Source organism: Adiantum capillus-veneris, chromosome 7 (genome assembly GCF_014529385.1).
Source record: "Adiantum capillus-veneris isolate H3 chromosome 7, ASM1452938v2, whole genome shotgun sequence".
Taxonomy (NCBI): Eukaryota; Viridiplantae; Streptophyta; class Polypodiopsida; order Polypodiales; family Pteridaceae; genus Adiantum; species Adiantum capillus-veneris.
This window is the reverse complement of record NC_140937.1, coordinates 105,748,435-105,776,368: the sequence shown is the minus strand read 5'-3', so window position 1 is coordinate 105,776,368 and position 27,934 is coordinate 105,748,435. Positions and strand designations below refer to the sequence as shown.

At 45.7% G+C, this 27,934-nt stretch overlaps 1 protein-coding gene across 2 annotated transcripts in view; it reads left to right on the top strand.

The window, feature by feature from the left end:
- Nucleotides 1–27,934, top strand: part of LOC147454373 (putative phospholipid hydroperoxide glutathione peroxidase) — an 83,663-nt gene that overhangs the window by 31,725 nt on the left and 24,004 nt on the right. Inside the window, exons 2-6 of one of the 2 annotated variants that reach the window (XR_015188621.1) lie at nt 12,183–12,259; nt 12,633–12,694; nt 12,800–12,918; nt 13,110–13,292; nt 19,055–19,157. Coding sequence is in view for 1 of the 2 variants with exons in the window: in XM_086516364.1 (XP_086372490.1) it covers nt 12,183–12,259; nt 12,633–12,694; nt 12,800–12,918; nt 13,110–13,292; nt 19,055–19,084 (471 nt within the window). In the remaining variant the exon portion in view is untranslated. Of the gene's footprint in view, nt 1–12,182; nt 12,260–12,632; nt 12,695–12,799; nt 12,919–13,109; nt 13,293–19,054; nt 19,221–27,934 lie in introns of those variants that run through there. The other variant, XM_086516364.1, reaches the window with a different exon arrangement.

The following is a 27,934-nucleotide window of genomic DNA, read 5'->3' as shown; positions in this document are numbered from 1 at the left end:
GGCGATCCGCTGCCTTTTTCTGTCGTTCTTGAGACTCCTGCAAAGTCTCGCGAACCTTGGCAAAAGCCGTATCCAAGTCTCGCGAATATTCATCCGCTTCAAATTTCTAATCTTTCGTGCTCAGGAAGGATGGAACCTTCGCAGCAGTTTCAACAATCTCACATGGCGTCTTCCCCGTCGAAGAGTGTATCGTGTTATTGTAGGCAAATTCCACCAAAGGTAAGTTCTTTTCCCATTGAGTCTTCTGATGCGAGATACAAGACTTCAATAAATCTAAAATCACTGAATTGGCAATCTCAGATTGCCCGTCAGTCTGCAAGTGGAACGATGATGAGAACTGCAACCGCGTGCCAATGTTCTCCCAAATTGCCTTCCAAAACAAACTCATAAATCTGGGGTCTCTGTCGGAGACAATCGTCTCAGGCGTGCCATGTAATCGGAAAATCATCGTGATGATTCTGTATTCTCGGGAGATCAAAAAAAATGAAATCCATTTCAATATTTTCCCAGGGGCGGGTGGGTATGGGCAAAGGCTGTAACAATCCCTGTGCCTTATGCCTGTCAAACTTGACCTTCTGGCATACCAAGCAACTGCGCACAAACTCTTCCACATCCTTCTTCAGTCTCCGCCAAAAGAAATCTCTCTCTACCCCTTTCATGGTGGTAGCAATGCCGCGGTGACCCGTAAAAGGTGGACAATGGCATTCAGTCATAACCTTTTCCCTTAACGGTTGTGTAACGCACAACATAGTCTTTTTCATCAAGTAGCCTTCCCGAAGGGAGTATCCAGCTACTATCTCCCCATCCCGTATCCGTGTGAAAATATCTGCAAAATCTGTATCTGTGGCACACTGATCGACCATATCCTCGAAGCTCCTATGATGTATCGCGGAAATAGCCAGAACCAACGGTTTCTGAGACAAAGCATCTGCCACCACATTCTTCTGTCCCTGCACATGGACAATCTGGAAGTGGAACTGTGACAAGATGTTCACCCACCGCATCTGCTTTTCCGAAAGCTGCTTCTGTGACAAGAAGTAGCGCAAACTCTGATGGTCTGTAAAGACAGTAAAATCCACTCCGAGTAGGTAATGCCGCCACTGAGTAAGAGTGTGGATAACCGCCAAAAGCTCTTTCCCATAGATCTGTGCTGTCATCTGCGGCCTAGAGAACAAACGACTCTCGTAAGCTATGACATGGCCTTCTTGCATCAAGACCGCACCCAGACTACGACCACAAGCATCACAAAATACTTCAAATGTCTTCTGCAAGTCCGGCAAAGTCAAATCTGGTCCCGTAGTCAATTTCTCTTTCAATGTACGAAAGGCAGTCACCTCTGTGGGTCCCCACGAAAAAGGTACTCCTTTCTGTGTCAAGGTATGCAAAGGGGAAGCAACCTCTGCAAACTTTCGTATGAACCGCTTGTAGTACGAACACAGTCCCAAGAAGCTTTTAACTTCATGGACATTCTTCAAGTCGGGCCAATTACGGATAGTCTCTATCTTGGCCGGATCCATTTGCACTCCTGCGGCTGACACAATGTGTCCCAAAAAGTGTATCTCTAGTAAGAAAAAATCACTTTTTTTTGCATTAATCACTAACGTGTGATCTCGTAATGCCTGAAAGACTTGAAGCAGATGATCTCTGTGTTCTGCCTCATTCTTGGAGTAAACAATGATGTCGTCAAAGAAAGTGCCAACAAATAGCCTGTACTCTCGAAAAATCCTGTTCATCATCCGGTTAAATGTCGCAGGAGCATTGGTTAAGCCAAAAGGCATCACCAAAAACTCAAATAACCCAAAAGTCGTCCGAAAAGCTGTCTTGTAGACATCTCCTGGTGCTATCTTGATCTGATGATATCCACTCTTCAAGTCAATACTGCTAAAGCACGAGGATCCCTGCAACCTGTCGAGTATATCATCGATCCTAGGAATCGGAAATCTGTTCTTGATGGTGATTTCGTTGAGAGTGCTATAATCGATGCACATTCTCCAAGATCCGTCTTTCTTCAAAACCAACAACACTGGAGAGCAATACGGTGAAGTACTAGGCTGGACAAGACCCTTTTCCAAGAGGTCTTTCACTGAGTTCATAATCTTTTCATTCTGTACTCGGCTCACACGATAAGGTGGCCGATTCGGTGGCGTGCTTCCAGATATGAGATCAATGGTATGATCTTCAGGCCCTCTCAAAAGCAATTGGCATGAGCATGGAGAAAAAAAATCTTGGCGTTCTTTTCTTCAGGTCAAAACATATTCAACCTTTATCCATCGTTCAGTTCTCCCAAAAGAATGAGTAAGAAAACTGAAGTTCATCAAGTACAATCTCTAAGCCCTTCATTTATCAAAGTCGCTTTCTCGGCCCGGTAGTCAACCACGGCGTAGTTCTTGTGGTACCAAGGGATCCCGAGTAGAACGTCACTCACGTGCCCTGAACACCCCTGTCATTGTAAACGAAGTTTGGCAATGCTCGGTGTAATGGCAACATCCCATCCGGGTGCCAGTCGAACTACCTCCGCCTGTGGCGTCAGTCTGTCGGGCGTAGTTCCAAATCGAGCCGCCAATTCCAAGTGAAAAGAGGTTGGCCTTGGCTCCTTCAAAAGAGCTTCCTGATCCTTCACTTTGCCCCGAAAGCGGCAAAGTTTGTACTTTCATTCATTAGATTCGGTGCAGGTCCCACGCCATGTGGTACCAGTTCTGCTTTTCTATCTGCCTTTTCTGCCACATTCCTCAGCTGCTCTCGAACTCTCAGACCTGTCGTCGTCTTTATCATTCTGTTTTTTCTGTACCTTATCAGGGCACTTTGCGGAAATATGTCCATGTTCCCCGCATCCAAAGCACTTCCCCTCTCTGATGAAGCGAGCTCTCTCCTCAAGAGTAAGCTTGGGTCGTGCATCCGTTTTTTTCTCTGGGTTGCTCTTTTTCATTCTACTTTCATTCCCAGAAGTCTGTTCGGCTCGTTGTGTCATGGCCTCATCTGTGGGGTAGGTCAGACTGCCAGAGTGAATGGCAAAGCCCCGCTTCGCATGACTCATCAACTCCTGAATAGAAGCTGACTTCTGTTCCAAGCAGTGATCTCGGATCTCTGTAGGTAGACCCAAGGTAAACCGCTCAATCTGTTCTCTGAATGAGATCTTCTTGAATGAAGAGGCGGGTAGAAAAGAGCTCCAGAATCTTTCACAATAAGAATTCACTGTATCGCTCTTGGTCATCCGGAGATGGTTCCAAGCAGCTCGTATATCTCGCTCAAACTCTTGAGTCAACCAAGAAGAAATAAAAAGCCTCTTGAATTTCAGCCATGTAACTGGCACAGTCTTGCTTAATAGAAGCGTGGACCACCAAGTACGAGCATTCCCCTTAAAGTAAGAGGCAGCTCTCCGAATCTTGGAGTGCTCTGAATAGCGTCCTCCCACGAAAGCGATGTCAAACTGCTGTATAAAAGACAAAGCCTTCGAAGCATCTGAGTATCCTGAAAAGTATCAAACTTGATCGAGTGGCCACCTTCCTTAAACTCTCGGACTTTCTTGCTTTTATCTTCGAGAAAGTCATACTGGTTGGCTTTGTAAAAAATTCTTCTTGTTCGCATAAAACTTTCCGTCATCGGAATCTGAGCTGTCTGTAGACGAGTCCTCAGTAGAACTGTCAGTCTCTGGGCGAGATGTAGCCTTCTTTGCCTTTTTCTTGCCCTTTCCGAAGCTTTGTGTCTTGCTTCGCTTTTTGCTTTTTCTGTCTTCTTCGCTCTAATCCGAGGAGCTAGAAGAACTATCAGAAGAAGAAGAAGAAGAACTGGGTAGGTCTTCAAACTTGACGCGCTTCTTCAATTTCTTTGCCTTGTCAAATGTCGACCGACGACCTAAATATCCCGGGAAGTCAGTGCCTTTCTTCTGCTTTTTGCCGTGCTTTTTGGCTTTCTTTTGCGTGTCAAAAAGCTGAGCAATCCGCGCATCAACCACGTTCTCCAGTTCCTTCTCCGTATATTTCTTGGAGGCAGAAGGTTTCTTGAGAGCGGGTTTCGGGAGTGGTGTTGTGGTTCTCTGCCACTCCATCTGTACCTCTTCCAAAGAGGTCTGGTTCATATATTTTGCCATCTTCGGGTCCTTGGCAAAATTGAGCATCATCTTTGTTGCATCGCCAATCAATTGACGACGCTCCATCTCTCTTTGCTCCGCCTGAGTAGGCCGAGGCGGGCCTTACTCTCTGTCTGAATCTTCGTTGTGATCCCAGCCCGCATCTCCAGATGCAGAGGGAGTCAACTGATCATTGCCTGAAGCCATAGGTGCCGCGGAAAAAAAATTCGGGGGATCGGATTCCCCGTAGAAGAGAAATCGACCGGGCTCTGATACCATTGTAACAGACTTGGACACTCTAAGTCAAGAATCAACCGCGACAGCACCAAATAACCACTTCAAAACAATTCACAGATCACAATAGATTTGCAGTGGCCCGGCGGAGTTCCGTGCCTAGAGATATTGGCCCCAAAGACTGGTGCCCCTTTCGGTATTTCTTTTTGTATTAATCAATCATCAAAGTACAAGAGAGCGGTTAGGGTTTCACTCTCAGACTCTGCGTCCAGATGCTCTGAGAAGTGAGGCCCTCACCACTAATTTAAAGGTTACAAGGGATGCCCAAAAGCAGAGCCCCAAAAGCTTTTAAAATCAAAAGCATCAGTTCTCTCTCTCTCTTAGAGAGTCTTTTCTCTTTTTTTTTATAAAAAAAAAGCAAAAGCAAAATTCGCGTCGCTCATCATTTTCTAAAAAATTTAATAATCCGCCTCCGCGATTTCCGGAAATTAGTGTTTTTGGCAAAATTTTGGGTTTGCAGGAATTTTAGGGTTTCTGCTGTCCGGCACGTCATCACTTTGTGACACTTCAAATGACTTCTGCAAGTCTGGCAAAGTCAAAACTGGTCCCGTAGTCAATTTCTCTTTCAAAGTCTGAAAGGCAGTCACCTCTGTGGGTCCCCACGAGAAAGGGGCTCCTTTCTGTGTCAAGATATGCAAAGGGGAAGCAACCACTGCAAACTTTCGAATGAACCGCCTGTAGTACGAACACAATCCAAAAAGCTTCTAACTTCATGGACATTCTTCAAATCGGGCCAATCACGAATAGTCTCTACCTTGGCCGGATCCATTTGCACTCTTGCTACTTGCACAATGTGTCCCAAAAAGTGTATCTCTGGTATGAAAAATTCACTTTCTTTGCATTAATCACTAACTTGTGATTGTAATGCTTGAAAGACATGAAGCAGATGATCTCTATGTTCTGCCTCATTCTTGGAGAAAACAATGATATCGTCAAAGAAAGTGCCAACAAATAGCCTGTACTCTTGAAAAATCCTGTCCATCATCCGGTTAAATGTTGCAGGAGCATTGGTTAAGCCAAAAGGCATGACCAAAAACTCAAATAACAAAAGCAAAAGCAAAATTCGCGTCGCTCATTATTTCTAAATTTTTTTTTTTTTTTTTTTTTTAATAATCCGCCTCCGCGATTTCTGGAAATTAGGGTTTTTGGCAAAATTTTGGGTTTGCAGGAATTTTAGGGTTTCTGGCAGAAATTAGGGTTTCTGCTGTCCGCCACGTCATCACTTTGTGACACTTCAAATGACTTCTGCAAGTCTGGCAAAGTCAAAACTGGTCCCGTAGTCAATTTCTCTTTCAAAGTCTGAAAGGCAGTCACCTCTGTGGGTCCCCAAAAGTCGTCCGAAAGGCTGTCTTGTAGACGTCTCCCGACGCGATTCGGATATGATGATATCCACTCTTCAAATCAATCCTGCTTAAAGCACGAGGATCCCTGTAATCTGTCGAGTATATCATCGATCCTAGGAATCAGAAATCTGTTCTTGATGGTGATTTTTTTGAGAGCTCTATAATCGATGCACATTCTCCAAGATCCATCTTTCTTCAAAACCAACAATACTGGAGAGCAATACGGTGAAGTACTAGGCTGGACAAGACCCTTTTCCAAGAGGTCTTTCACTTGGTTCATAATCTCTTCGTTCTATGCTTGGCTCACACGATAAGGTGGCCGGTTCGGGGGTTCGGGGGTGTGCTTCGAGGTATCAGATCAATGGTATGATCTTCAAGACGACCAGGTGGTAATTCTCCTGGTAGGCCTCCTGAGAAGCAATCGGCATGAGAGTGGAGAAAATCTTGGTGTTCTTTATCAAGTTCAGACATATTTGTCCTATCTTCATCTCTCAATTCTTTCAAAAAGATGGAGTAAACAAACAGATTGGATTTCATTAATTTAGAAATGGCCGAAGCCGATACAATAGGGTCAGACTCGTCCTTAAGTTTTATATCGAGTACAATGGTTCTGCCCTTCTCTGTTGTCAATGTCGCTTTCCTCTCCCGATAGTCGACCACGACGTTGTTCTTGTGGTACCTGGGAATTCTCAAGAGGACATCACAACCTTCCAAAGGCATTATGTAAAAGTCCTCATGTCCCAAATACCCCTGACAATGCAACCGAAGTTTGCCAACGACAGGTGTAATGGCTACGTCTCTGCCGAGTGCCGCTAGAACTGCCTCCGCAGGTGGTCCCATCCGATCATGAGTGATCTCGAGCCGCACCGCCAATTCTGGTGAAATGAAGTTGGCCTTGGCTCCTCCATTGAAGAAGATCAGGGCTTCTTGGTCTTTCACTTTGTCCCAAACTCGGCAAAGTTCTGTATTCTTGTCCTATGTGTTGGGATGGGTACCCATGCAATCTTGAACCAATCCTGTTTTCATCTTGCCTTTTCTTCCACGTTCCTCAGCTGCTCTCGAACTCTCAGGCCTCTCGTCGTCCTTGTCGTTCTGTTCTTTTTGTGCCTTTATAGTGCACTTCGCGGAGATATGTCCAGTTTCCTCGCATCCAAAGCACTTCTCTTCCGTGATGTAGCGAGCTCTCTCTTGTGGAGTGAGTTTGGGTCGTGCATCTTTATTTTGTGGGTTGCTCTTCCTCTTTCTACTTTCATTTGTCGAAGTCTGTTCGGCTCTTTGTGTCATGATCTCATCGGTGGGGTAGGTCAGACTGCCAGAGTAAATGACAAAACCTCGTTTCGCATGACTCATCAACTCCTGAATGGAAGCTGACTTTTGTTCCAAGCAATGATCTCGGATCTCTGTAGGAAGACCCAAGGTAAACCGCTGAATTTGTTCCTTGAACGAGATCTTCTTAAATGAAGAGGTGGGTAAAAAAGAGCTCCAGAATCTCTCGCAATAAGTGTCCACTGTATCCTTCTTGGTCATCCGAAGATGGTTCCAAGCAGTTCGTATATCGCGTTCATACTCTTGAGTCAACCAAGAAGAAATAAAAAGCCTCTTGAATTTCAGCCATTTAACTGGCGCAGTCTTGTTTAATAGAAGCGTGGACCACCAAGTTTGAGCATTCCCCTTAAAGTAAGAGGCAACTCTCCGAATCTTAGAGTGCTCTGAGTAACGCCCTCCAGAGAAAGCGATGTCAAACTGCTGTACAAAAGACAAAGCCTTCGAAGCATCTCTATATCCAAAGAATGTGTCAAATTTAATTGACTGTCCACCTTCCTTAAACTCTCGGACTTTCTTGCTTTTGTCTTCCAGAAAGTCATATTGGTTGGCTTTATAAAAATTCTTCTTTGCATATAAGTTGCTGTCATTTGAGTCCGAACTATCTGAAGACGAGTCCTCTGTAGGACTGTCAATCACGGGGCAAGATTTAGACTTCTTTACCTTTTTCTTGCCCTTTCCGAGCTTTGCTTTTTGCTTCACTTTTTGCCTTTTCTGTCTTCTTCGCTCGAGTCAGATGAGCTAGAAGACTATCAGAAGAAGAAGAAGAAGAAGAACTGGGTACTCCTTCAAATCGAACACGCTTCTGCTTTCTTGCCTTTTCAATATATCGATTGACGACCCAAATAACCGAGGAAGTCAGCGCCTTTCTTCTGCTTTTTGTCGTGCTTTTTATCTTTGTTTTGCGCGTCAAAAAGCTGAGCAATTCGTGCATCAACCACCTCTTCCAATTCTTGCTCTGTGTACATCCTGGGCGTAGGAGGTTTCTTGAGAGCCGGTTTGAGGGGTGGCTCTGTGGTCTTCTTCCACTGCGTGTGCACCTCGTGGAAAGAGGTCTCGCTCATATATTTTGCAAATTTTGTCTCCTTCGCAAAATTGAGCATTATCTTTGTTGCATCGTCGATCAATCGTTGACGCTTCATCTCTTCGAGCTCCGCCTGAGTAGACCGAGGTGGGCCATACTCGCGTGAATCTTCGTTGTGATCCCTTTTCGCATCGCCGGATGCAGAGGAAGTCGATTGATCTTTGCCTGAAGCCATAAGTGCCGCGGAAAAAAAAATTTAGGGATCGGATTTCCCATAGAAGAGAAATCGGCCGTGCTCTGATACCACTGTAACAAACTTGGACACTCCAAGTCGAGAATCTACCGCGACAGCACAAATAACCACTTCCAAACGGTTCACAGTTCACAATTGATTCAACACTGGCCCGGCAGAGTTCCGTGCCTAGAGATATTGGCCCCAAAGACGCCCCTTTCGGTATTTCTTTATGTATTAATCTGTGTTCAGTGTACAAGGGTGCGGACAGGCGCTCACACTCAGATTCTGTATCCAGATGCTTTGAGTTATGAGGCCCTGCTTGCTTATTTAACTAGTACAAGGGATGCCAAAAGCAGAGCCCCAAAAGCTTCAAAAGCTGAAAATTAAAAACTTGTGCTTTTTTTTTCTCTCTCTCAAGTTCTCTCTCTCTTGCCCTAAAAATAAAGCAAAAGAGTTCTCCTTCTCTCTCTTTCAATTTGTGTAAATTAAAGCAATATCCAAAAGCTGTCCAAAAAGCAAAACTGCCGCAGCTTTTATAGCTTCCGCAAATTCCGCCGCAAAACGCGGACTGCCACGTCAGCATGTCGCGCAATTTTCGGGAATTCCAGCCCCGTCAGCATTTAGCCGCTGCACCGGTTGTGCTGCCCCATTTTGGGAGTGTCTGTGTGTGTTAGGGTTTGCCACGTCACCATTTTGTGATAGATGGAGAAGGGAAAAGAGAGAGATAGTAGGAAAAGATGGAGATGTTGACATGCCTACACACATAATAGTACACAAGGAAATCATAGGAGACAAACTCTTACACTCTCTTACACAAGAAGGTGACATAGTCAAGCTCCATAGCCCAAGACATAGTCAATCATAGGCCTTACCCTAACAGGCTCTGCCCTTCGCATCACTGGCACCATCCTCGACGAGCCCAAAGAACAAATTGCTGCTTCAACATGCACACAATTTGCAAGCTTTAACAAGCCTAACTCCAGCTTTCTTTTCATTTTCCTGCTCTTCACCCGGGCAACTTTGACTGCCTCGGCATAAGTCTTTGGCTCTTCATCATCCACCCTATCTCGAACTTGAGGACACTGGCAAGCTAGGAATTTCTCCAGCTTGAGACCATCCGCATTGATCACTCCGGTGATAGCCACTAAATCCTTCCAGCTTGCTTCAAACTTTTCGACAAAAGCATCAAAATCATCACCTACATCCTGTCGTAGGCTCTTAATCTTCGTATCTGCTTCAGTATAGCCGACACCACCTTGCGAAATTTGCAGAGAAACTGCTCTCGAAAACCAATCCAATCCTGCTTATTTGCAGCTTCTAGACCATCGAACCATGCCTTCCCTTTACCGCGCAGCACCAACGGCACTGTCTCCAGCTTTTCTTCATCACTCCACATTTGCAATGAGAGCATAAATAACTCAAAATCTGCCAGCCACTCATCTACATCTTCATCACCATTGAAAATTGGACCAACACTCTTGCCACATTTTTGCTTACAAACACATCACAAGGAGCAATCAGTGTGCTCCTCCGTGGGGGCACCAGAAGATGGAGAGGGGGAATGGGGAACACACCCGACACACACGCAATGGCCCCTATATAGCTCAGGGTATTCACAGCACCCCTATCCTCTCGAAAACACCTTCAAAATAAGCAACTCACACTAGCAAGGCCTCGCCTACACTTCGCCCAACACACACACGCTTTGCACAATTTCTAGACAGCGATCACACCAATCTTGCTCGCTTCCAGCCCTTCCACATCTCGTCACCTCTCTCTCTTTCTCTCTCACACACACACAGGGGGCCCGGGGGGGCGCACACGCTCACACACACCGGCACCACACACCTTGGAGAGGAGCAAAGAAGAAAGGGGGGAAGGGGAGAAAGACGGCACCAAAATCGACAATGACGGTTTTCTCCTTCAAACAAAAAAACCATGTACAAGATCCGTACAGTCTGCTCTAGGCCACACCATGGCCATCACTATTCCACACAGAGGGGCATACACATCCCTTGCCACTCGAATTTGTCGGCACACACCTCGACAAAAACTCCATTGTTAGCTTCACTTCGACAGAAGCAGCTTCTCTTGGCAGCCCTCACTGGCTCCGCAAGTCGGTCGACCTTCCGAGCCGCTTCACGGCGATGCTTCTCCCTTGGGTGTCGACTTCGATCACACCGATCTCGCGAAGTCCTTCCTTCTTCCCCAAGCCCAAAGGAAAACCCCAGAAAAACATCCCGCTCAAAACCGCTGCCCTCTCCTTTTTCACTTCACCTCCTAACCTTTTCAAGGAAAAAAAATTCTTTTTTAAGCCATAGCGCTGGGCGCTATTGATTCCCTCCTCTCAGCCTTTCCTTTTTACCCCCCTTTGCTTTTTGGGAACTTTCATTTAGCTTATCAAAAAACTCCAGCTTACCCTTCCTTTTCACCCTTTCAATTTATAGCCAAGGAAAGGTTTTTTAACACCAGCTTCCCATGCTGCAAGCGTTTGCATGTGCATGGGCTTGTTGGAAACTCGAGGTAGCTTCATTCTGCTACTATCAAACCCCAAGAGTTCCACCACGTCTCGGCCACGATTTGACTATTGCAGGTCCAAAAAACCGAGGCGAGGAAAAAATGTGCCGAACCATTTGTACACACCTCCTCGTAAACCGCATCCCACTTTGCCGAGCCGCATCTCGTTCAATGTAAATCCGATCGTTGAGCCGTCACTTTTGGCTGGCCCTACACAGTGCAAACTCACTTCTAGAACCATGGCGAGGATAAGAGACCTCCACATGGCCGTCCACTGAGACGGTCAAACCATGCCAAAACTGCCCCCCGATAAATGTTCATCGGCCCATAACTTGCACATCCGGATCCCGATTGACAATCCGAAAAGACCGGCATGCTCCACAGCATTAACGTGTATCCACTGATCCCGATTCTGTCTGTGTGTCTGTACCTGCCTGTCCGTCGGGATCTGCGAAGCCTTCTAACTTCGGACTGGCATATCTTTCACACCGAAGCCCAGTTTGACGAGCCGTTTGGACGGGCTTCTAGAGCATCTCGAATACCACATTTTGGGACACATTTCCTGCTTTTCGAACACCTCGAGGTGCCATCATCATTATCTCACTTTGGAGGCTCCCCTGGCCTAAAAAAAACTTTAAGCATACATTTTCGCTGCCACTCTCCTGCCCAAGGCCTTCATACCTTCTCTATCGCTTTGTCATGCACCTATCATTATACACAACATTGCATTGCACACTTCCTATTACGGACCAATTAGGTTGCACCAACGGTTTAAGATTTTTGGCTTGAGTTGATCAACACACTCATAAGGTGTTCAGACATGGCTAAGAGATGCTGCTGTGCATTCATTAGTCTATGGCGGCCAGAACCTTTTTTCATTGCAGAACATGGTTTTTACTGGAATTACAGGCCACCTGTTTGTCTCTTTTCCCTCTTATTCTATGCTGTATCCATTGTAAAATTTTTTCTCCATGAGAGTCTCCCCTCTTTGTAAAATATTCCCTCGTTGTGGGGGTTGATGTAGCTCTCTGGGCAGATTTTCCTTAGGCGTTTCTTTGTAGCTTATGACACTATTTAGCGGCTGAAATTGCTATCCCACTATTCAACTTGTTCTAGTAGATTGATATCGCTATCTCTTTCTATCTTTCTCTTTATATTGGGTGACGAGACTGGGCTTCGCATTGTGGCCAGCTAGTGTGCAATAGGCTCAGTTTCTAACTCGAGTCTACTTGCATGTAGGAGAGTTTTCATTCGGCGATTCTGATGTGCATTCATGTCAGCTTTGAGAGTACTCTTACCTGAAGAATTATGAAGCTCTGTCAAAGCTGCTTTACTGATGGTGTGTTATTTAGTACTTCATAACATGATATATATGTGCAGGACATTGACCGTAAGGATGTCAGTTTAAGCAAGTACAAAGGAAAGGTCCTGTTGGTTGTGAATGTTGCCTCCCGTTGGTAAATACCAAACTTCAAGTACATGCGCTCTTGATGCACATTTATTCTTCATGAGAAGAGAGGAAAGCGCAGAGAAGAAAAAAGGGTTTTAGAAATGCTGCCATTTTTGAAGTTCATTTGTTCTGTTTTTGTGCCTTTTAAATTCTCATTTTTCTAATGCATGTTCCCCATTTTCTAATTGCATAGCTTGATACACAGCAGCACTTAGAAAATGTTTTCTCTTCTTACCGGAGTAAAAAAAGATTTAGTACATGAGATTTGCACCCTACCACCACCGCGCATTGTTACATAGTCTAGGAATGGTTGAACACGTTCAACATAATAATAATATGCGAAAGATGTGATTCTTGTCAACTCACGTCTTTGTTTGCAGCGGTCTGACTACATCAAATTACACAGATTTAGCAAGGTTATACAAGAAATTGAAGAGTGAAGGTGAGGATTATTGTATTGTTTATGTAACAATATAAGGGGACTGTTTAGTAAGACTAGAGCATTGGCCTTCACTCTTATGGACTGTCTGCTTCAAGTGGTGTGTAGATTTTGAGATTCTGGCATTTCCATGCAATCAGTTTGGAGGGCAGGAACCTGGGACCAACCAACAAATTAAAGAGTTTGCCTGCTCAAGGTTCAAGGCAGAATATCCCATTTTTGACAAGGTTGGTTTCGGTAACTTAGATACCCAAATTGGTTAACGTCTGCATGTATGCATCTGGCTACGTTTCTCTGGAGCTTAATACTCTTTCCTATACATGATGGCGCACCCACTTTGTGAATGATTATCATTTGCCAAGCTATGGAGTTTTCAAGGCCCTTAAAGCTGTACCTGTGTTCTGTTTCTGTTTTGTAGGTTGATGTAAATGGCTTCAATACTGCTCCTCTTTATAAATTTCTGAAGTCTAGTAAGAGCTCTGGTCTTTTTGGGAGTACTTTTGCCGACAACATCAAGTGGAATTTTGCAAAGTTTTTGGTTGACAAGAATGGGCGAGTTGTTCAGCGATATGAGCCGTCCACTTCACCTCTAGCAATAGAGGTTCTTTTTGCACCTTTGCAATTTAATTTTTCACTTCGTACTAGCACGTGGGTTGTCTTGTTTGAGCCTGATCTATGTGTGGGTAGTGATGTCTGAAGCTTTTAACCTATCATATTTTGGGACTCCCATATCTCATCAAGAGGTGGATGTAATTGCTTATAAACCCATTCATGACTTCATAGAACAAGGAAAAGATATTATATGGAAACTTGAGAAAGATAAGAGAGACCAAATTTGACACATGAAAAGCTCTTCAAATGTGCATGGATGGGAAGCATGGCAATTGGGCAATGTGTGCGTGCAAGAGCTGATATCATCCTGCTGGTGGAAGCCAACTCAAAGTGGAGCGCAGGGCCTGTGAGAGTAGGCTGTAGCACCCCAAGTGCACTGTCGGGCTGTGGAGAGGGCTGGTATCAGCCGGAGAACCCGAAGCCAAACGTGTTGTGCCATGGGGCAGTCTCACAAACAATGAGGCTGACTCCCCAAAGGCTGGCCACAAGCTGCACATGCTGCCGAGAAGCCGTTGTGTACCAACCAACTCCCAACTACTGTAGCCCTATGCGCTACAAGCCACTGAAACATAGTAACCCTCCTCGACTGCCTGCTAAACCACCACCACTCCCAGAAGCCTGAGAAGAACTCTGCTGTGAGACCCCCCTCCTGCCAATGAAGTGTCGCTGCGGGGTGAGCCTCTCTGTGTGCTGTCAGTATGTGTCGCCCCAAACGAGGTGTGTACTAGAAAAAAAGGGCCCTTGTGTGATCGGCTGAAGAGAAAGGATCCCGCCAAAGCCACTATCCCAGGTCCCACTACACTTGTGCCAGAGGGCGGCTCTCCCAAGCCCAAAGCCGCTAGTGTCCTGACTCAAGATCTGCTGGGTCAGGGTCGATGACACAAGTCCTCCCACAGATGCCCACAACTCGGATCCTCTGAAAACAACACTCTGCAACCTGTGGTGCCTCTACTGAGACTCTGTGAAGCTGACCCTCTCCATGAACCTCGAAAAACATGTGGGGTACTGACTCCGAGCAAGCCCTAACTGGAATGCGGACCTCCAGACGCGTGAAGACTCCCATCCAGCTGGGAGTTCCTGCCTTAAGAGGGGCGTGCCACTCAACTGGTATAGCCTCTGTAATATCCTGACACATGCTTTGCACCCCCCCTCATGCCTCGTAGCTGGATGCTCTGAACCTCCTTGGGAAGGTCTGAAAACTGTAGCCAGTTACCGAAAGTGTGGGCTGGACCCTTTGCCATGGGACTTCAAGAAACATGAGGCCTGCTGCAAACCAAATGACCCCTCTTTGTGCTAACCATGGGGTTCCAAACAAGAGGCTGTCTCAGGCGCTCCTTCATGCAAGTGGGCTAGTGTTGCTCCAGGCCACTCCGCAGCTGCTCCCAGGACCTAAGCAGCTCTTGCTCAAGCCGATTTGACGCATCTCTGTAAAGACCCACTTGATGGACGGGCTCCAAGGGCCGCCTGTATGAGGAACTGGAGCACAATTCTTATGTAGCAACAACTCCTTTCAGGGCTCCTTCCCTGGAAGAGGTCCTCTGACCACAACCTTCCCAAGGATGGCTCTCTTCTGCCGTGCAGGGTCGATGATCCCTAGCCCTCCCTGAGAACATGGTAAAGTGATGACCTGCCATGACATTTTGGCCCTGATTGATTGTGTGTCGCGCCTTCACAACAAAAGTTCCTGATTAGCCTCTCTAGCTGGCTGATACAAAAGCTCAAGAAGTACCAGCAAGACGTAATGTACCACATATTAGCCAAAAGCACCTGGTTGGCCACTACAACTCTACCGGGCCAAAGAGAATCGTGCAGAACTCCAATGAAGTAGCTTCTTCCTAATGGAGAGGAGGGGAGCCATCTACTGCTGTGAGACAAATCCAAGCCAACCTGACAACCCATGTACAGAAGTCCCTGGGGGGATCCACCCAAAGCCCTCTCCCAGCAATCAGTCAAGCGTAGGAGCACTGCCAACCCAGAAAGCAACAGTCTTCCTCCAGTTGATCGGTGCTCCTGATGCACAATAAAACAACTTGAGAGCCTACTCACATCTGTGCAAATTGGCCTCATGGCCCTCCAAGTACATGCCTGAGTCAGCGACAAACTCAGTGTCAAGCAACTCGTCTCCCCTAATAGGGAGCTCTAAACCACGCAAACCAACCTCTTGTGAAGTCAAAAATCTACTCATCGCCTCAGCATAGAAGAGAAAAAAGAAGGGGGCAAGAGGGAAACCCTGTCTAACCGAACTTGGCATGAAGCGTTCCCCTCTTCCCCCTGCCAAGAGCACCTTACTGTGCACACATTTGTAAAGAGCTGACACTCGTCTGATCCAAGCATCTGGAAATCCCATCTTGCACAGAGTGCCCTCCAAGAAATCCGAGTCAACTCTGTCATAAGCCTTCCCAAAAGCAAGGAGTATCACAAGATCCTCTCCTCTGAGACGTGTGAGGGCAGACGCCTCCGAGAAGGTAAAGATGTTGTCAAGGATACTATGCTCCTTGACAAAACTTGTCTGAGTCCCATGTATAATGTTCTCAAGTAGCGGCTGAATCCTCAAACTCAGAGCCTTTGCTAAGATTTTGTAGGCTGAGTTGAGAATATTGATGGGCCGCCACTTCGAATCTCATCCAAGGAGCCTCCCTCCTTGGGAATGAGGTAAATGAGACCCTCACTCATGCTGTCAGGCATCTCATCAGTGTGCAAAATGTGCTGGTAAGCGCTACATGGATCCGAACCAAGCAGCTCCCAATACTCCAAGAAAAAGCTGGGAGTCAAACCATCCTTCCCTTGGCAGCTACCTCTGGGGAGTGCTCTGAGGGCCTCATGGAGCTCTTTTAGCTGAAGAGGCATCTCAAGTCTTTGACGCATCTCTTCAATAACTAGGCAAGGCATCTGTGCCCAAACCTGCTCTCTGCATGCACCCTGACACTCTGATTGTGGCTCAATTGAAAGCAACTCATAGTAAAAGTCAGTAGCAACTGCACGCACATCCTCAGGCTTTGAAGCAACTGACCCATCAAGTCGCCTCAACTAGCAAACACTCGTGCGCGCATGGCGAGGCCTCACAGTCTCAAAGAACTCGCTAGTAACTCTGTTGCCTACTTGGGTCCATTGAGATGCCTACCGATACCAAAACTCAGCCCGTGCACTTGCTACATTGGGCGCATAAATGTTCAAGAAGCCATGAACTGGCATAGTAATCCATTGGGCCCTGTCAGGCACAATAATACCGCTATCCACAATGGCCTGCTGCCATGAGTCGGCAATAGTCATACATACCCCTCCCTGAATGTCTCCAGGCCCAAAAGCAGCTGACCAAAATGTCTTATAGCGGCCACGCAGAATCTGATCACATCGCCAAATGTGGCTCTCACAAAGATGGTGCTCCTGAAGCATAAGAATATCAATCATACCACCCACAAGGCATCTCTGAAGCTCCTGATACAAGCAGTCCCTCTGGCGCTGAAATTGGGGCCCACCTAAATCTTGCACATTCCATGAGACAATCCTCATGGGGTCATTGAGAGAAGACCGATGTTGCAACAACACCCAACCGCGCTATCTTTGAGGCCGGCTTGGATGGAGAGTAATCCGCATCCGAGCGACCTCTAGATAGACGCGTCTCAAGTGACTATCCCATCCAAGCCCAAGCAGAGTGTTGCTAAATGGACCAGCTCAGAGTGTCAAGAGTAGAAAAACCCCTCTTGAAACCTGGCTGGCCTGCTGCTGGAATGCTTGCTCTCTCTGCCCATCTACCTAGCTGCTGCTCAAGAATGGATGCATACAACCTAGCTAGTGTGTGCCCAATCATGATAGTATGGTAATTCCCTGGTATCATGGGGTCTCGTACCTTGAAGATAGGCACAATAGTGGACATGCTCCAAGTATCCGGAAAACCCTCATACATGGCTCGGTTGAACAATACTGCAAGAAGCCCTACAAGCATATCTCTAGCATGTATAAAGTGCTCCGCCATCAATCCATCATGATCATGTGCTCTCCTGGTCCTCATCCTGTCAATGCTTTCTTTTACCATCTCAGCGGTAAAGAAAGTGCATGTCTGTGGGCATGACTCGGAAGGGTCGGGTAGAGATTGCTACCCTGGAACTATGTATAGAGATGCTGCATATGCGCCCCAAATCTTAGTGGTGGGATAGCCGGTGGAGGGGGGGAATGCTCATGAAAAATCTCCATGCGTCGCCTAAGTCCTAGCTTAGGAATAGGTTGAACAACTACTCCTCTAACCGAGCAAAATAAGTCCTCTTCTTCCGTCGCACTAGGCGCCGGAAGGCTATCTGTGATGGTCTATGAGTGAAATCCCAGGAGCACCTCTCTCTAGAGTGGCTCTCATCCCTCTACTTTCCTCATCATACCAACTGTTATGGGGCATATCTCCTAGAACGTCGTCTATTCTGGGTTGGGTGTGTGGGTATGCCTAAACTGTTGCATCATGTAGAGTCTCTATCAATATCTAGGGAAGTTTACGTTAAGGGCGTCCTGGCTCCTCTGTGGCCAAGTGTCTGTAATTCTATCCATGTAGACAGAGTCAAGTCTCCGATGTAAAAGTGTATCGAGTATGCAAAGGTGTCTAGGCCAATGGAGCTGTACTAACCTGAAATGAAACTGTAAAATGTGAGAAGCGCGTGATCTACTGCTACCCCAACAGGCCTGGGGCCGACTGTAAGATCCTGAATAGATGGCTCTCATCCCTCTACTTTCTGTGGGGGAGCAGGAGAGAGAGCCCACTTGCTGTCCTATGCAATGAGAGTGAAGGAGAAGGGGAGATTGGCGCAGAAAGAGCACACGCAGAGAAAACGTGAGAGAGAGAGAGAGCTCGTTGGATTTTTGGGAAAAGCCACGCTATTGATCTTTTGGCCTTCACATTTGAGTATATAAGTAAGTGACTAGGGGGCCATTCACACTTGGGCCCCCTCACTTATAAGTCCTTTTAACTTATAAGTTATAAGTACAAGGCACTTAGGCCTTTATTCCCTAACACTTTCCTCATCATACCAATTGTTCTGGGGCATATCTCCTAGAACGTCGTCTATTCTGGGTTGGGTGTGTGGGTATGCCTAAACTGTTGCATCATGTAGAGTCTCTATCAATATCTAGGGAAGTTTACGTTAAGGGCGTCCCGGCTCCTCTGTGGCCAAGCGTCTGTAATTCTATCCATGTAGACAGAGTCAGTCTCCGATGTAAAAGTGTATCGAGTATGCAAAGGTGTCTAGGCCAATGGAGCTGTACTAACTTGAAATGAAAGTGTAAAATGTGAGAAGCGCGTGATCTACTGCTACCCCAACAGGCCTGGGGCCGACTGTAAGATCCTGAATAGATGGTATAAAACTGGGCTGAGCCATAACAGATTCATACATCCTGTTATAACGTCCACGGAAGGCCAAACTCGACCTATGGGATCAGACAGATACATCCTAGTCCACTTTGGGTATCATGCCTTGAAGGCAAAGAATGTAAAAACTTCACCTCAAAACTCTTATGACTCATAAGAGCTTGCAATTACAAAAATGAGATGAATCATAAGATCTTATCATGCTGCTGTGTCTTCTTAGTTGGATTGGTTGGGTAGAGAGAAGGAGAATGTGAACATATTTCTGTCGGGTTGATTTTACTAACACTACACTGAATGCAGCCGTTGACTAGTTTGTGTGATGTTGACATTGACTCTTTTTGAATACGACCAAAACATATCATTAAAGGTTATTTTGATACCAAACTGCCTTTTGTCTTGTGCAGAAAGATATAAGGAAGCTTTTGAGCGCTTGAATTGGATTTGATAAGGAAAATTCTGTTTCTTTCAAAATGAGTGAGCTTGGGTGCACGTGACTTCTGTCATCAGGTAACTGGAATGTTAAACTATCTGTATCGTCACGGTTTTCAGGGTTATTATAGGCCATCAAAAGTCACATGTACTCATTGAAATTTTGTAGTTTGCTGCACAGCAGCAACGAAAACTTTGTGGATATACTGTCTCCTGCCATGGCAAATTTTGTTGTGGCGGTGTCAAATGTCTATGTCATGTATAATATGCAAGGCGAGCAATTGTATATCTTCTTCTATTCATTCTTGCAAAATTGGCTCTCTCATTGACACAGATGTTTGTGATGAGCTGTGAGGTAGGTCAGGAGAGCAGTCAGTACATGTGAGTGAGTTTGCGCAAAAGGTTCTCGCACAAAGCATACGATGTTTTGTTGAGGACTTTCATCTTAAACTTGGGAAAGGTCTCATGCTCAACAATCACAAGACTCACGTTATTAGGTGTATGTTTTGTAAGCGATAACTGGAAATTCTTTCTGTCCTCATTTCTATGCACCGGTAAGGTTTAGATTCCATGAATTATGAAGCTTCATTCCAATTTTTCCATATTTATTCTATGCAGCAGAAATGCAGGGTGCCTTCAACACCACTTTTTCTTATCAAGCGTTTTGCTAGAGATAACTTTACAAAAAATTTCCTTGTTGACACAAATCAGCATCAAGTCCCTTGAAATACCAGTTAGTTGTAACTGGCAGTTATCTTTATGAGCTTCTACCACAACAGAAGGGGTGAGAGCAATGCACAAAAATATCTGCACCAGAACTGATATTGGACTTGCATAACTGAAAAGTAGAGTTGAGAAACTATGGCTCTGCGATGCACATGCTGAGAGAGAGAGAGAGAGAGAGAGAGAGAGAGAGAGAGAGAGAGAGAGAGATGATGATGATGATGATGTATTTACGTCCTCGGGGGGCCAAAATGACCCATGGGACGTAAAATCTCATATATGAGACTCCTCCCTTCCCATGTGAAGGAGGGGGCGTGTCATGATTCTGTGGTGATCTTGTTTGTGAGTGTGGTGTGATGTTCTAGCACTTTGGCAAGATAGATGCCTAGTGCTACTGGAGAGGGATGTGTTCTTGAGAGAAGCTCCTCAAATGTAGTACATCCTTGAATAAGTTGGGGAAAGTCGACCCGAATGTGCGCATATGTTGGACATTCAAGGGTTACATGTGCCTCATTTTCCAATGAATTCAAGTTGCATTGAGTGCATCTCCTCATGTTTGCATCAATATTTAGCCATCATCCCGTTTCACTTTTGAGCATGTGTGATCTTGTCCGCATCAAGGTGATGGCCTGTCTCGCACGGTAGGACATGGATGCCCTAATATGTATTTAGGTTTCCCCGGTTTTGTATTCTTCCCAGTATCGCGTGTTTATGTGCTTGCAATAGTATTCAAACTTGGATCTATGCATTGCATTCTTCCATTTGTTGTGAAGGGCCTCAAGTAATTGTAGTTCAAAATTCAGCTCGTGCTCATGCTCGGTACCTTCCTCCACATGCTCCCACATTCCATTTAGAGAACCATTTCCTAATGTCCTCAACAAGGCTAAAGGTGAGAAACTTGCTTTTGTGGTTCTTCTGCGGCTTACATCCTACCTCCCATGCTATGTGAGGCAAACGGTTATTAGGCATCAACTTCATCTTCAAGAGATATCTATGCATTCTTTGCAAAGCAAGCATTTCCAATGGTCTTTGTCTAGTCTCCAATAGCATCACTGAGTATGGTGTTGTGGTTTTTATCCCCATATGTCTACATAGGAACTTTTTCTGAATTTTCTTAATGCCATTCCATGTGCTGGCCGGAATACTTGGTCCCCATACCTCTACCCCATACAATAGCGTTTGGACCACACATGCATTGAAAGTCATGGACTTTATTTCCCACCTTCTAGTGACGCTTTGTTTGCACATGTTTTTAAACTCGTAATACCTTGCTTGTCCTGCCTCAATTCTTGTTTTTGCACATTGCCCCCATCTATGATTCGAAGGTATAATGATGCCCAAGTATTTAAAGCTGTCAACTGCTTGAATCTCTTGCCCATCATACATAAGGGCGGGTTGATCCTTCGATTTGTGTGTACAAGTCGCCATACATTTCCGTTTTGTGACATTCACTAAGAGTCTTGTAGCTTCGCAAAAAGCATGTACCGCATCCAAAAGTTTTTGCAAAAGAGACATGCTATGCGCTAAAAGAACCACATCATCAACATAAATGAGGAGTAGCAAAGTCACGAGGCCTATGTTTGGTGCATCCTCATTATCTTGCATCGTTTGGCATATAAAGTCCTCAAGCTCATCTATGCATAGCCCAAATAATGTTGGGGACAAAGGACACCCTTGTTTGACGCCTATTGTGCTAAAGAACTCTTTGGAGAAGCCTGTTTGCATTTTCAGTTTACATCGAACCGCATGGTATAGGCGTGCCACCGCAACCCTCAAATGCATGGGAACCCCAATGGTCTCCATGCGGGACCATAACCCATGACGAGATACCGTATCAAATGCTTTCTTAAAGTCCACAAAACAGTAGTACATAGTTTCCCCTTTGAGTCGCGCCTCTTCCATCATAATCCGGATTGTAATCAAGTGGTCTATGGTACTATGTTTTGCTCTAAAACCTGCTTGACCGATAGCCCTCTTTCCCTTGTTTTTAGCCCATGTGCTAATATCTTTTTCTATCAGACTCCCAAAAAGTTTTGCCATGCAAGAGCCCACCATGATGGTGCAGTAGTTCGTGAGTAGGTTACGGTCTCCTCCTTTAAACAAAGCTTTGACCCAATTCTCTTGCCAATCTTCAGGCATACCTTAGTGGATAGCTTGATTCATCATGCAGTGTATCCATTTCTTAGCTTCATTACCCGACCATTTCAACATTTCGGAGTTGAAGTACAAAATGTCAGAGGCTTTCCCAGTGGCTAGTTTTTTCAAACTTCTCAAAGCCGTTGCAAAAGTTATAGGTTCCTTAGGGTCAACCTGAATTTCAGCATTCATCATTATTTGAGCATCGGTAGGAGTATAGAGTGTTTGTGCATATATATACATTTCGTCTGTGCTGAAATTTCCCAGTATATCCTCCTTTTTCCCTTTCATGTTGCGCCATGCTTTCTTGGGTTCTTTCTTAAATTGAATCACCTCTTGCTCCTCCTTCAAAAGTTCATGCATCCTTCTCTTTTTCCTTTTCAGGATTCTGTATTCCTTGGCTGCATTTTCCCACTCCTTTGTGGACTTGTTGAAGCACTTTAACTTGCGTTTGGCTGCTTTACACTCTTCATCAAACCATGGGTTATGAGGGAGACCCTTCACTTGTTGTTGGTCTCTTTTAGATCGCCCCATAGTGACCTCTGCTGCCTCTTCTATTGCTTGACCAAAGGTAGCCCAATTTTCTGAAATGTTCTGGGATATGCATTGTCTACTCAATAGGTTGTCCAGAAAAGTGGCATAATCAAATTTCTTTGTGACTTGCATTGGATATGTCCAACTTGTCGCCTTTTGGATGCGTTGTGTAGGCATGTGTGGGAGGTCTAGACATACATGAATTGGAGTATGGTCCGAGTTCGGTGACCGAGCACCAATTTTAAAGTGTCCAATTGAATCCAATGCATTGTGGCTAACTAACGCATAATCATTAGTGCTTCTTCCGTGGTTTGATGTATAGCATGTGTATGTTCCGGAGCTTGCAAATTTCTTGGTGCCATTCATGACTACAAGTTGCATAGAATTCATCATAGATATCAAAGCTGAACCTTGTTCACTCATGAGGTGATCGCATGAGCATCTATCCCACATTGCATCTAATACGAGATCGCCATCTTTGTCTGCGGGATGGATTGAGTAGTCAACCAATTGAACTTGTATGTTGTCTATGCGAGCATTAAGATCCCCGAGTATCATCACTGCCCCCTTTGGTGTGTAGGTTGCAATATCTGCATATAGGTCGGCAAAAGGGTCATTCTTGGAGAGATTATGCAAATCATAGAACGGGGATTCCCGATGTGGGATGTAGCATCCCGCAATGAATATCAATCTCCCAGATGTACATATCTCAGCCCATATGTATCATTTGTGTACATCTATCTTGCATATCTTAACCTGATTTTGCATTTCCTCCTTGTACATTATAGCCACAAAGGTACAAAGTGGGGATAAGCGTCACCATGATACAATATAGCAGTAGCATGAAGCCTATCCTGATCGACATTCTGGGTGTCGTGCTAGAATCCTGTGGATTCTCTGCCGCAATCTCCGTCGGTGTTGCGTGGCTCCCCTCCTCAGTCGTGGTCGTGGTCGTCTCGATCTCCCCAACTCTATAGCTCGGTCAATGAGAGTACCGCTGGTGTGTGTATGGGTGGGAACCGAGCTCTGTGGTGGTGGTGTCCCCTCTGCCTCTGTGGTACTCGGACTGAAGAAATCTGAGATGCGTCTCTGGGACTGTCTTTGTCTATTCCCTCTCAATGGAGAGTCTCTATGTCTCTGTATCTCAAGTAGAAATAATCCGAGACATCTCTGATCCTGATATCTCATGACTCTTATCTAACGAGTCAAAACCATCTCTGGATCTCCTCTGTCAATATAATCAGAGTTCTCATCAACATACATACCAAATAAAGTAGAGGACAATGGGCATCCCTGTTTTACTCCGATAGTGGAGTGAACTATATTAGATATCCCTTCTAGTGTGCGTACATGACCCATCACTGAATTGTACAATGCCATAATCCCCCATATCAGCTCTGTGGGTACCCCAATTCCATAAGTCGGCGCATCAATCTGGCCCTCGGTACTGTGTCTAAAGCTTTGCGGAAGTCCACAAAGCTGTAATATATCCGTCTACCATTTTCTCGACCCTCCTCAATGATAGGTCTGAGTGTAACGACATGATCCACTGTGGAGAAACCCCTCCTGAAACCAGCCTGTCCAGGTGCCCGTATACCCATAATCTCTGTCCAATTGCTCAGCCTATGCTCAAGGATGGATGCATACAACCGTGCCAATGTGTGTCCTATGATGATAGTACGGTAATTCCGCGGCACTGTGGGGTCTCCTGTCTTGAAGATAGGTACAATAGTAGAGAATCTCCAAGACTCAGGAAAGCCCTCACACATGACACGGTTGAACAACCGTGCAAGCATCTCTGCTAGCAAGTCCCCAGCATGTATAATGTGCTCTGCTACCAAACCCTCATGATCCTGTGCCCGTTTGGTCTTCATCCTGTCAATGGCCTCCTTTACCATCTCACTGGTAAAGAAGATCTCGTAGCCGGACGTGGCTGTGGTGGATCTGGTAGTGGTGGCTGTCCAGGTACAGTGTATAAAGATGCTGCATACTGCCCCCATATCTCCATAGAAGTAATCATTGGAGGGGGAGACTGCTCATGGAATGGATGCCAAGCCTCTCCTGAATCTCTACTAAGGAAGAAATGATATAAATCCTGCTCCATCTGGACCGAGAAAGCTCGCTTCTTCCATCGTACTAGTCGTGTAGCAATACGAGACTGTCTATAGGTGATCACTCCCAATGCAAGCTCCCGCTGGATCTGAGCTCTCCTCTGTCGACACTCCTCATCATACCAGTTGTTCTGAGGCATGTGCCCAGAACGACGTCTCTGACCAGGCTGAGTGTGTGGGTATGCCTCTGTCGTTGCCCCATGTAATGTCACTGTCAGCATAGATGTGATCTCCTCCACTATGTATACTGGCTCTGATGTGCATAAAAGTCTACGTATCTCCTCTGCATAGACTGAGTCAGTCTCTGGTGTAAAAGTATAGCGTGGATGTTTACCACCCCATGAGGCTTGAGATGTATTGTACTCAAAGGAGACTGATAATGTCAAAAGTGCATGATCTACTACTATCCCAACATGCCTGGGCCCCACTGTAAAATCCTGAATGTGAGAGATAAAGCTCGGATGTGTCAGAACATAGTCTACAGTACTGGTCCCATGTCTGTGTGGAAAACAAGTACAACCTGTAGACGATGGGAAGGTCGGTAAGCCATTCAGTATGGCTAAACTGTGAGTAGTCGTCATCTCCCTGAGGTATCTCCCATACTCTGTATGCTCTCTGTCGTGTGAGCATCTCTCAAGCCTCATCTCCTCTGGCTCTAGCTCTTTGAGCATCTCCTCTGAGGTGTCATAGAAAACCGTATGTGAACTGCCTGTACGGGCATTGAAATCCCCCAAAGTATGATGTCTCCATCCCTAGAGAACTCCCAAATATCATCATCAAGTACAGAGTAAGGAGACTGTCCTCTGGGTGAAGCATATACTGAAGTGCTGGGAGGAAAATAGCATATGGCAATGTACAAGAAACGTCTAGTCTCTGCCCTCAACCTCACCCACATGTATTTGGCCTGATCATCTCTTCGAACTGTACGCAGTAGTGGTTGGAGCTCCTCTCTGAAAAGAATTGCTACACCTCTTGATCCTCTAGTCCCATGCTGAGATCTAGTGCATGTCCGGCAAGCTGTCGCCCATCTGTAACCTGATATATGCGGCATCAACCGTCCTGGAGCCTGATGAGTCTTTGAGTAGAAAAGAATGTCTCTGTCTTTGAAGTTGTCCTCAAATGCCCCCACATCAAATTTTATACGACCCATTACAGTTCCAAACCGCCATCCTGAGAGTGGTCCCATAGGTTTCGCACCGTCATGTAGAGCGGTGCTCTGTAATCACTACTCGCCCATTTTTGTAGAAGGCTAACTTTCCCTTCTCCCTTGCTGCTATAATCTCCGGCATGACCTCTCTCATATGTGCAAGCTGTGAGATGGTAAGGTCATCTCCTAAAAAGATACCTGTTTTCTTGAGGGTTGGCCTCTTCTTTAAAAAGTCTTTCTTTTCTTCCATGGAGGGAAAGCGCAAAATGAGAGCCCGTTCTTTTGAACTCTCCCCATTACCTTCATTCTTCTTGCCCACTCTCCAAGCTTGTATGTGCGACGGCTTCTCCACCCCCATCATTGACATGAGGCTCTTCACCTCTTGGTCCACCTTATTTAAATCTTTTAGGCCAGTCACTCTCACCAGTAGAGCGATGAAATGCTATATTAACCCATGGGACCAAAAAGGCCAAAAGGTTACATCCATATGTGACTCTAGTACAATGTCTGGGGCACTTTCCCATGAGAGAGAGAGAGAGAGAGAGAGAGAGAGAGAGAGAGAGAGAGAGAGAGAGAGAGATGAAATGCTATATTAACCCATGGGACCAAAAAGGCCAAAAGGTTACATCCATGTGTGACTCTAGTACAATGTCTGGGGCACTTTCCCATCATCATCGTCAGCATCATCAATATAAGCATCACATAATAAATTATCTCTATATATATGGGGAGGGCAACAATCACATGAGGGCTAATGAGGTGTACAATGGAGAAAATATACAATGGTGATCATCCCATATTCTCTCTTGTGGGTCTCTGCAGTATGGCCTCAATGTCCTCCATAGTTAGCTCTCTGTTGGGGTGGGGGGTGGGGAGGTTGATGTTGCTCAATGATGCTTCGGAGTCCGTAGCCTCCTACATAGACTTCGTCTATGATGTAAAGATCCTTGCATCCTCGAGCATCGTGAGTAGCCAAGCTGGATGGCTCGTCAATGGGGGTGTGATTGGGTAACCTGTGGTGGCCATCCCGAGTAGCCCCTCTGTAAAAAATGGTGATCTGCCTCTGTATGAATCCTCTTATGTGTAGGTCCTCTTCTCCTGAGAGTAGTCTCTTTGAGTCTACGGATCTCAAGGAAGAAGAGACGGATCCCGAGTAGCCCCTCTGTAAAAAATGGTGATCTGCCTCTGTATGAATCCTCTTATGTGTAGGTCCTCTTCTCCTGAGAGTAGTCTCTTTGAGTCTACGGATCTCAAGGAGACGTAGGCACCTTTGATTATAGTAATCCACGATGTGGGATAAGGGGCACCTTTGATTATAGTAATCCGGCCAAAGCCCTTTCTAAATAAGCAATGAAAACGTCCGCGGATCTCATAGTATGCTGTGCACTAGCAAATAAAATGCTCCTCTATCCTTGGCAAACATGGCATAATCTCTCCTCTGGGGGTATACCTCTGTATTGACCAGCCTCTATCTCCAACTGGAGAGATGAAGTGCATAGCTGTCCAATAACACATCTAATGCCATGAAATAGGTGGATGACCATATACATGGGGTTTAAGATAAACCCATCACCTGTCGTGCGGAGAAGATTGTCTCAATGTAAAGCCATCTTCATCCCCAACTTGTGTGACAGAGACAGCCAAGAATGAGATCATGTTTGATAATCCTGCTATTCTTTGAATGCGTGATGGTGAGGGATGGTGCATCCAGGGAATACTGAAAAGGGGGCAGCCTGCCAATACTAAATCCATGTAGCTCAAACCAAGATGATATCTGTGCAAATGAACATGAAGTACCAACCATCGCAATAATTCATGGGATAGTTGTGCATATCTGGCACGTGGCAGCTCCAATGTGCTATGAATGAAAGACACTGATCTAGCAAGAGCCTGCACTACAGTGAGTGGTGCACTCATCTCAGCTCTGATAATCTCATGTGGCACTAAGGCTTTCGCTCAGATCAGGCCGGAGATCATGGATACAAGTGGTCTCTCTGTTTGATCTACTATGATGATCCAGGCTATGCCCCCATATCTGCACTCCATAAAGCATTGTAGAAGTGACTGAAATGTCAAATAGCCACAACTTAGTGTGTGGCTCCTGAAACTGCATCTGTGAACATATCCTCTCTAGTCCTCCAAATGCTGCATATCCCCTCGTCAATCTCGCCTCTGAAACACCTCTCATAGAGAAAGTTGGTCCA